This window comes from Eubalaena glacialis, chromosome 11 (genome assembly GCF_028564815.1).
Source record: "Eubalaena glacialis isolate mEubGla1 chromosome 11, mEubGla1.1.hap2.+ XY, whole genome shotgun sequence".
NCBI lineage: Eukaryota > Metazoa > Chordata > Mammalia > Artiodactyla > Balaenidae > Eubalaena > Eubalaena glacialis.
This window is the reverse complement of record NC_083726.1, coordinates 7,306,765-7,317,372: the sequence shown is the minus strand read 5'-3', so window position 1 is coordinate 7,317,372 and position 10,608 is coordinate 7,306,765. Positions and strand designations below refer to the sequence as shown.

The window sequence follows — 10,608 nt, the reverse complement described above, 5'->3', positions numbered from 1 at the left end:
TAGAAGGGTGAGTAGGAGCTGGGTGGGACCCTGTGGTGGGGGCAGCTGTGTGCTTGGTCAGGGGGCCGGGGCTGCTGTCACTGCCCTCCACTCTCCAGGGTCTCCGTCTTCCCATCCCTAAGGTGAAGCTCTGACCTCCTGGCTCTGTGAAGCCTGCGGGTCCCCCTCTGGGAGGGTGGGTGGAATAAGCAGCCTCTCTGCTGGTTCTCACCGACCGTGTCTCAGCAGCCAAGGCCGCCGCGATGCCGCACTTCCTGGACTGGTTCGTGCCTGTTTACCTGTTCATCTCTGTCCTCATCCTGGTGGGCTTCGGCGCCTGCATCTACTACTTCGAGCCCGGTTTGCAGGAGGCGCACAAGTGGCGCATGCAGCGCCCCCTGGTGGACCGTGACCTCTGCAAGACACTGATGGTTCGCGACAACCTGGCCTTCGGGGGCCCCGAGGTCTGAGTTGACCGGCTCTGTTGGAGGTGGGAGGTGGGTACCGGGTGCCCTCTCCCGTCCCGCCCGGCCTGGAGACCCCGGGGCAGAGGAGGAGAACGCCGGGAGGAGGGGCTCTGGGAGGACCCTGGCTGTGGGGAGATGGGGCACCTGGGTGCCCCGAGATGTCGCTTCTGATGGCCCAGGGCTTGCTCTCCAGGTCAAGCCAGCTCACTCCACACCTGCCCTCCCCAGCTCCGGGGATGCCCCACGGCCCCCCAGTGCCTTTGTGCTGCCCAGCACTCCTGCCCCTCCACCCGGCGTGAGGCATGGCTGCCCCTGCCTGTCCTGAGCCTCCAGGTCTCCCACTTCCCTACCAGATCCTCGGTGATGCTCAGCTCCCCACTCCAGCCAATGGTATCGACCCTACAGCTTCATGGGCCAGGCTTCAAAGCTGACCCAAGGAAAGGGCCCCCTTTGGAGGGATGTCAACTTAGTCCAGCCCAGCCCTACCACTCTGGACCCAGGCTTGGCATGGATGAGTGTGTGTGGTGGGGTGTGCAAGGGGCAAGGCCATAGAGGAAGGAGGTGTGTGTGTGTGTGTGTGTGTGTGTGTGAGATAGAGAGAACGTTTGAGGGGAGTGGGCAGGCGTGCGGCGGGGAGGAGAAGCATGTTTGTGTGTGTGGGGGGGCCCAGGCAGGATGGGAGGTGGTGGGGATGGGGTGAGCTTTGTGGGCAGTGTGGGGACCACCAGCAGTTCCCACCCCCCTCCCTCGGCTGGACTTCCCTATCCCTTCCCTTTCCCAAGGCTGAGGCTGCTGGCAGGAGCCCTTGCCCTCCCCTCCTGGTCCTGCACTGCACCAGGGGCCCCAAGCCCACCCTGGAGCCCTCCTTCTCTGTGGGGCACCACTGCCTCCTTTTTGGACATAGATTGGCAACCTGCTCACTCCCCTCCTTTGGGGCGTCCGTCTTAATTTATCTCAATAATAAAGACTCCATGACTATCTTTGCAGGACTGTCTCCTTTCCTAAAAGTAGGATCATGTCTATCATCTCACTGGGTCCTCATAAAAAACATGATAGTTCAATATCCCCCCATTTGGGGGATGGGAACACTGAATCTCCAAGAGGAAAGAGCAGTTTCTCAGCAGTGGCACTATTGACTTTTGGGACCAGATCATTCTTTGTAAGGGGGCTGTCCTGTGTGTGGTAGGGTGATGAGCATCTCTGGGTTCTACCCACTAGAAACCAGTAGCACTTGTGCCCTCCCCCCTAACTAACTGGAATCCCCGGGGTAGAGAACCAGTTAGGATATAAATCCAGGCACAGAGATGCAAAACAGCAGGGCCTTAAACCAAATAGAACGTTTTTCTTTCTCACGGTACAGTTCGTAGGGAGGTTGTCCAGAGCTGATCTGGTGGACAGTTCCCTGCAGTGTTCGGGGACCTGAGTTGCTTCTCTCTTGCTGCAGGGCTGTTGTCCTGGTTGGTGCCATCCGAGGGGGCTCTTCGGCATCCCAAGGAGCAGGGTGGAGGGAGGGTGGAAGGGGCCACTTGCCCCTTTGAGGGACACTCCTGCTGGCTGGACCTCTTACTTCCCTTTACACCTCACCGGTCAATACATAGTCACGTGGCTACTCCTAGCTGCAAGGGAGGCTGGGAAGAGCTGGGTGGCTGTGTGTCCATTTAAAAAGTCCCACTCCTTACATATAGCTGATTCACTTTGTTGTACAGCAGAAACTAACACAACATTGTAAAGCAACTCTACTCCAATAAAGATATTAAAAAAAAAGAAAAAGAAAAAAGTCCCCCTCCTTGAAAGCGGGAGAACACATGGAGGCAGCTGCCATTCCATTTTCATAGGGACTTGTCAAGGCAACAGGGCAACAGGCTGAGATTTGAACCAGACCTCCTGACCCCAGACCCGGTCTCGCTCTTGCACACGCCCCATCTTAGGAGTCAGCGAGAGCAAAAGCTGCCTTTTCTCATCTCGAGGGGTGAGGCTGCCCTTCCTCCCTGGGGCAAACCCAGGAATTGCAGGGGGCTGTGTTGCAGAGCCAGGTTAGAGCGAGGCAAGAGGGCCACCTCATTCAATTCTCGGCACCTCTCTTGCCTCACCCCAGGCCCAGCCCTGTTGTTTCTGAGTCTCACAGCCCTGACCTCTGACCCAGCAGAGCATTTAGCAGCTCACAGAGATTCCCCCCGCCCCCACCAGGCAGCTTCCCCACCACACTACCGCCCAGGACTCTTGCAGGCACGAGAGACCAAACTGAAAACAGCTGCAATAATAGGGTTTGGTTCTGGACTCAGGCTCAGCTGGACCCTGGGGCTCAAGGATGTCACTGGGTCACTCCAGCTCTCCATCCTTCTCTCTTTCCATCTTGCTAAGCCCTGTGGGCTTCCTTCAGGTGGATTTTCTCCACATGGTACAAAGGTGCCCTGGCAGTCCCAGGCTCACGCAGCCCTTGTGCCTTGATTTCAGGAGAGAGCACGCATCTTGTTCCTGCAAAACCTCAGGGGGTGGGCTCCTGTCAGCCCCCAAGGCTTATGAGCTTAGGGGATGGGGGTGCCTTGATTGCCAGGCAGCTCTGGCACCCACCCCGGGAGCCAGGGGTGGAGTTGGCTCTACTGATCACATGGTCTGAGGGGGTGGGGGTAGGTTGCAGCTGTTACCTAAAGGACGGGAAGGGATGCTGGGCAAAACCCAAGAGGGACTGAGGACACTGCTTTACGGAAGAGGAAACAAGCATGGAGAGAAGTGACCCACCCGGGGTGACCCGGGGGTTACTAGCACCTGGGTTTGGGACTGGGAGTCTGGGGTGGGGAGGGTGGATAGGAACCCTCAGATTTGGTGAGCATGTGAATCGGTGCTCTGAGTATGGACTTCCAGGGCAGGCAGGGTGTGGCGGAGGTAGGTGAGCAGGTGAGTGGGTTCTGTAAAGACCCATTGGAGGGTAGGGCCCTTCCAGTGCCTTACAGATCACCCCACACAAGAATGGGGGTAACCAGCACCACCCACTCGGTAGCCAGTCCCACACTGCCTCAGTTTCTCTGGCAGTGCCAGCCCCAATGTATTCTGAGCTCCCTTCCCTGTGGGGATGAACTTCTTTCATTTTGAGGCTCTGGATTTCACGAGTTCCTTCAGTGCTAATCCAAGTGAGTAGAGGTGTCAGGCATGGGGGAGGGAGCTGGGAGGCCAGGACGAGGAGCTCGGTGCTGCTCTTGTTCATCAGGAAACTGGAAAGAGCCCAAGCAGGACCATGTGCATGAGTTAGGACTGATGACTGTGAAGGACAGAAGCCCCACCTCCGCTAGCTTGGGTAAGAAGGGGAAGTTATCACAAAGACTCTGGAGTGTTCCGGTCCTGTAGGACAGGAAAGTATCAGGGACTCAGGACAACTAGAACCAGCCACTCAGACCCCCTTAGAATTCTTTCTCAGACTTTTTTTCTTTTTTTTTTTTTGGCTGCACCAAGTGTCCCGTGAGATCCTAGTTCCCTGACCAGGGATCGAACACGTGCCCCCTGCAGTGGAAGCGTGGAATCTTAACCACTGGACCACCAGGGAAGGCCCCTCAAACCATTTTTTATTCCTGCTTCTGTATACCCACTTCACTAGCCAACCCCGATTCCCCCATCATGGAAAATGTAGCAGCCAACTGCTGGCATTTTATGTCTTACAGCTCCAGCCAGTGGAGAGAGAGTTACCCTGTGCCTCTCTCTGGCTGCAAGCACAAATATCTCAGGGGTGGGATTCATGGCTCATCCTAGGTCAGGCACCCATTTTAAACTCATCACCCAAGGCTGGGGCAGGGTCCTGTGTGTGGTCCAGCTTGGGTCAGGGCCCATCTGGACCAGTCAACATGACCTGAGCACAGGTCATCTCAGAACCTGACGCTGAGTCCTACTGTCAGGTCTCTTGGGATATTATGGAAGGAAGGCAGGATTCAGAAGAAATGATGAAAACTGCTCCCCCACCCCTAGCTTGAACACACGAGACAGTCCCTATTGGAGATGTATTCAGCTTAACTGGATGAGCCAGGGAAGGCCTCAGACTAGGTCTGGCCAGCAGCCAAGATTGGTTTGTCCAACACAGTGCTTTGAAAAAATGCAATTTTTTTTTTTTTTTTCCTGCACCATGCAGCTGGCAGGATCTTAGTTCCCTGACCAGGGATCGAACCCGGGTCCTGGGAGTGAAAGCACCGAGCCCAAACCACTGGACCACCAGGGAATTCCTGAAAAAATGCAAATTAATTGGCAACATTTATAACTCAGGAGATTTCATGAAAAAATCTTTTCTCTGACTCCTCTTTAAAAATAAAACTTCTGGCCATACTGGGTCTAAAGTGTGAAGGTGTTCAAGGTTACAAGCTTCACAGCCTCAGCAGGGAGGATGTTGACCGTGACCCTACCTGAGGCCTGGGCAGTGGCCAGTCTTCATCGCAGGAAAGTTGGCTCTGTCCAAAAGCTGCAGCAGGGTCTCCTACCCCAGGCTGCCAAGGAGGAGCCTGAGGCTCAGAGACGGTAAGGGATTCACCCAAGCCTTCTACTCTTCAGCCTGGATCCTTTCCCTGTGCTCTCCCCAGGGCTTATTGCATAAATGTTTACTTATACATGCTCCTCCCATAAAGGACCCAAGAAGGTTTTAGCTGAAGGAGCCACATACATGGGGGTGGAAAGGAAATATTCTGACTCTGACTCCTACTGTAATACTATTACTTGTCTTTGAGCTTCCTGGCAGCCAGAGGGAAAAGGGAAACACAAAGAGGTCATTTTTATTCCTGTTAGGTGATAGAAGGAGAAATTGACTGTTAATGAAAGACAAGTTTTCTGGTTCCAAATACTAAAAAGAAATGTCTCAGTGTTAAGAGCAACACAGTAGACTGTGCCCTCAGCATTTTTTACAAGGGGCAGGGTTGACCCAGATGGCAGAGCCTACAGAAACAGGCCAGTGCCCATGGAACCAGATTTTTCCATCTGCCAGGGCATGCCAGAGGACTGTACTGGGAGCAACTTGAGGTCAGGGCCAGGCAATAGTAAATCCTATAAAACTGTCCATTTAAGTTGCATTTTGGGGGGATTTCCCTGGTGGCTCAGTGGTTAAGAATCCACCTGCCAATGCAGGGGACACAGGTTCGAGCCCTGGTCTGGGAAGATCCCACATGCTGTGGAGCAACTAAGCCCGTGTGCCACAACTACTGAGCCTGCGCTCTAGAGCCCACAAGCCACAACTACTGAGCCCGCAGGCCACAACTACTGAAGCCTGTGCGCCTAGAGCCTGTGCTCCACAAGAGGAGCCACTGCAATGAGAAGCCCGCGCACCACAACAAAGAGTAGCCCCGGCTCTCCGCAACTAGAGAAAGCACGCGCACAGCAACGAAGACCCAACACAGCCATAAATAAATAAATAAATAAATAAATAAATAAATATTTTTTAAAATTGCATTTTTTGGGACTTCCCTGGTGGTCCAGTGGCTAAGACTCCGCGCTCCCAGTGCAGGGGGCCTGGGTTCGATCACTGGTCAGGAAACTAGATCCCACAGGCAACAACTAAAAGATCCCACACGCTGCAACTAAGAGTTCACATGCCGCAACTAAAGATCCCACATGCCACAACTAAAAAAAAAAGGATCCCTCACGCCATAAGGAAGATCCCGCACACGGCCACGAAGATCCTGCATGCCAGCTAAGACCCGGCGCAGCCAAATAAATAAATACATAAATAAATATTTAAAAAATAACAATACGTTGCATTTTTGGGGGCGAGTTTCTTGCTCTGACACACAACTGAGTTCACCAAGCATTTCTGTGTGCCAGGCACTGAGAATCACAGATGATTAAAGCCCAGATAAGTGTCCTCTGTCAGTGCCTGACATTGCGCTCAGCTCATGTCAGATTCTTGTAGAGAGCTGGTTGTTTTTACATCACTCCTGCCCTGCCTGCCTTGCTGGGTTAAGGTAAATGTCAAAGGAGGTAGTTGGCAGGAAAGCACTATATACATCCCATGCATAATACAGCTATTCTCCGGAACCCTGCAGAGGCATGTCACATACCTGCTCTACCCCCGGCACTAGGTCTGGCACCAAGAATGCAAAGACAATGACAGTATAGTCCCTGAATCAAAGGAACTCACAAACTGGGGGGTCAGATGGAGATGTAAACAAATTACAACTGTCGTAGTGAGAGAAGTATGTGTGAGAAACTGAAAATAGAACTGAATCCCAGGGAAGGGGTTTATCAAGGAGGATATGACTACTGATCTGGGTTTTGAAGGCTGAATAAGAGTTTTCCCTGTAAAGGGAAGAGGAGCCAGCAAGTGCAAAGCCGTGGAGGCTAGGGAGGACCCAGACCTTTCTGAGAATTGTGAGTGGTGTCGTGTGGTTGCAGCACAGAATACTGGTGAGTAAGTGGTGGGAGAGGAGCATGAACAACCAGAAAGTTGTGTTTCAAGTAAGGCGTAGGTCCAGGGAGAGAACCTGATGACCTGCTAATTGCCACGTCCTCCAGGAAGCCTTCCCTGACCCCACCGGCAGCTTTCCCCACTACAGCCCTAGTCTTGTGCTGTGATTTTTTTCACATGTTTGTGGAGAGGAGTGACAGCATCTTCTTATCTCAGCCTGCAGCCTCCATGGCACTGGGCAGGGCCTCCCTGAAAGCACGCTTGTCGGATGAGTGGGGCCCGTCTCTTTGTCTTGCCAGGGGCCACCCATCTGCTTAGAGACAAAGATTTTAGAGAGGCTAGGAGGCTTTCTGGGGGTCAGGTTTTGTGCAGGTTTTTAAAATGCTTTGGGAGGTTTTGAAGAGTCCGGGGAGTTCTCCTTTCCCACCATCTGGTTGCTGTCAGGATACGGGGTGGGTATGTCTGGGCTGGGCCCAGGACTGGGAAACAAGAGGCGGGAATGTGTAGGGTCCCTGCGTAGGAATGGCTGCAATGTTCGGACTCTGGCCCCGGAGGGCGGCACAGGCTTCTCATTGTTCTACCCCCTCGGCTCTCCACTCTGGCTGAGCGGGCAGGGCTTGGGAAGACTTGAGAGACCAGCTCTGGGAGGAGGGCAGCGGCTCCAGGCCCCCTCAAAAGACCGTCACACTGTCAGTCAACACCCATACAGAGAACAATGGGAGGGCAAAGCCCCTTCTCCTCCACCCCATCAGGTGGGGGGTGGGCAGGGAGCTCAGAATTTGGAGCCTGGGGATGTGTGTGTCCAGCTACGGGTTCATTGTGTGAAACTTGGCAAGTCCATTTCCCTCTCTGTATCTGCAGCTGTAAACAGTTGGAATTGATGTGGAAGTCACAGAAAATCACGAGGGTAAATAAAAGGGGAAATCAGAATTACAAGGCAGTAATTTCAATGGCTAAGGTTGATTGAATTCATTGCATGAGGGATAGTGCACTGGCACTTCTCACTGCATCCTTACAGCCGTGGGAGTGGGCCGGCAGTGCTGCTTGCCAAATATGTCTGGCTCTTCAGCTCTTGCACATGGTAGGGTTAACCTTCCTGCAACTAGTTCTTGCCAATGAGTTGTGATGAGAAAAGTCCAGGCCAAAGCATTTAATAGCTACCATATGATTCACCACTCTCTCATTCCTCTGCCACAATGACCAACACGGCTCCAGAAGGCGGCTGCTCCATCAGCCGGGGTTCCAGAGTGAAGGAGACATGGAACAGAGCCTCAGTGGACCCAGACCACAGCGGACATGAGGCATGAATCAGAAATAAATAGTTGTTATTATAAGTCACTGGGATTTTGGAATTGTTTGTTACTGCAACATAATTTAACCCATCTTGACTGATATAATTCCCACTTCACAGATGAAGAAACTGGAGCTCACAGAGATTAAGTGACTTATTCAAAATCGCACAGCTGTAACAAACCCAGGTTTGAGACTCTAGAGCTTGTGCCACTTGTCTGGGAGGCCACCACAATGATTTTTTGCTTGGGTGGAGGTCTGTCCTTTGAGGCCACTTTCAGGCCTGTCAATCTTTCCTTTGGTGGGAAAAAAACTTGTGTACGGACACAAGGAGGTCATTGCTACTTTGGGCCACTAGAGGGCAGCTGAACCCAAGCGCGTAATTAACAGGCAGGCAGTTTCGTCCAGGCCCCCAACACTGGAGGAGAGAGACGGGCAGGTGGGCAGCAGGAATACTGAGATGAACAAGACCCATTCCTTGCTCTCAAGGCCCTAACAGCCTGGCAGGGAGCAAGATGGAGGAATTCTAGACCTTCAAGAGGCCACATGAAGGCATCTGGTCCCTATTTAAAAAGGCAACTGAGGCCCAGAGGGGCAAGAGATCTGATAGAAGTTGCACAATGAGTCACTGGCCAAAGAGAGGCGAGAAGCCAGCGAGTAAGGACCCCTGACTTCAGCTCAGGGTTTCTGCATCTCAAAGATAATGCAATCCAGCGGGGGTGGGCAGTAAAGGCTCCCTCAACTCAATCTGTCCAGGGAGAGCTGTGCTATCCCCTCCCCCAGCCACCTCTTTTCTTCCTAGAATCAGGCTGGTCCTCAGGCCTCAAAGCAAGGAGAGAAGGGGAAGAACTCCAGACAGATCCCCTCCCCCACCCACTAGGACTTCCAGCAGGTTGTCCTGGTAACCAGAGCACAGCCAAGTTGGAGAACCTAAAGCTTGAAGGGGAGAGAATGAATAAGAAGAGGGGAAGTTCCTAGGTCCACACATTCACCATTCATTCAATCATTTTTTCTTTTTATTCATTCATTCTACAGAAACTTACGAGGGTAATTCCTACTAGGCCCTGGGACCCAGAGATGAATAAAATCCAGGCCCTTCAGAACTGTGCTGTCCAATATCATAGCCACAGATTAAATTTAAATAAAATTAAGAATTCAGTTGCTTGGTCCCCGTGACGAGGCGAAGATGAAAGGAGATGCCAGGAGAATGCTTAGCCTAGTTCCTGGCTCAGGGTGAGTGCTCGGAGGATGCCCACCGTCACTGCTGTATTATAGTTACTGTAAGGATCTATTTACGTTCCCATCTTCCTGAGCAGAAGCGGGCTCCTTCCCAGCCCTGACATAGTGCCTGGCACATAGTAAGTGTTCAGTAAACGGTAGCTATTATTATCACCTTCATTACTATTACTATTCCTATGATAGAGGCAGAAGAGGGGACCCAGCCCAGCCCAAGGGCCAGGGTCTGCTGACAGCCCGCAATGCCAGAGCCAGGCTGGGTGGCTGCCTGGGTCTCCTCAGGCCCAGGGGAGGGTCATCTTCACAGGCTCAGGGCCTTAGTACAGGATCCAGCTGGAGGGAACACGGGCTCAGGGGATAGATGTTGAAGCAGAAAGCCCCTGCTTTAGTCCCCAGGAACTCCAGCTTGCTCCAGGAAAGACCTCAGATGGGTGGCCAAGGTGGTCTGAGGGTCACAGAACTAAACAGGGTGTGGGGCAATGCAGAGGGAAAGCAGAAGTGAGGTCGGCTCTGGGACCACTGGAGCATGGCCATATTTGGAGTCTCCCTATTCTTATTGCAGACATCTCTCCAGGGTCAGAGTCTGTGGGAGACAGAGCAGATTTGGGGAGGGCAGGCAGCAGGGCACCACACCCCACGTGTCCTTGAGTCCAGGGCAGCCCAGCCTGGCCGTTAGGAGCCTCCCATGGCCCTTTGGGATTCCAGAGGCTCAGAGCAGCCATTCACTGACGCCCACTGCTGAGAAGCCAGCCCCTCCCTGCCCCACAGCCCAGCCCAGCTGTGGATGTAGCTGGTGGTACAGGTCAGGAGAAGGCTGGGCCCTAGGCCTGGGGACTACAGCCTGGAGACTGAGGGGACCAGAGGGATGAGGCCCCTGAGGGGACCAGAGAGATGAGATCCCTGAGCTGGTCATCACAGCCAGAATCTGGGCGCGGAGGAGGTGAGGGCCCTGCACTAGAGTTAGCTTCCCAGACTGAAGAACACTAGATCTTTCTTGTTCTCTGATCAAGGTAGGTGAGTATTTGTGGGTGGGGGGAGGATAGTACCAAGTGATTGATGGGGGGGTGGATGCTCAGTGAGGGGAAGGGATCTGGGGATGTTAGAACAAGCAGATCTCAGAAATTCTGTCCTCTGGCCAGCTCTGTGTGTGTGTGTGTGTGTGTGTGTGTGTGTACACACACTGAGGGTAGATGTTTGTGGTTAAGTGCAGGGTAAACATGCATGCACCCAGGTATGTGTGGTTGTGACTAAGGGCCCCAAAGCAGG

General features: G+C 53.2%; 1 protein-coding gene across 1 annotated transcript; it reads left to right on the top strand.

Moving 5' to 3' along the window:
* The first annotated feature begins 242 nt into the window (after positions 1–242).
* On the top strand, positions 243–449 carry SMIM45 (small integral membrane protein 45). Its single transcript, XM_061205124.1, has one exon. It carries the CDS (start codon positions 243–245, stop codon positions 447–449), a length of 207 nt encoding a protein of 68 aa, XP_061061107.1.
* The last annotated feature ends 10,159 nt before the right edge of the window (positions 450–10,608 follow it).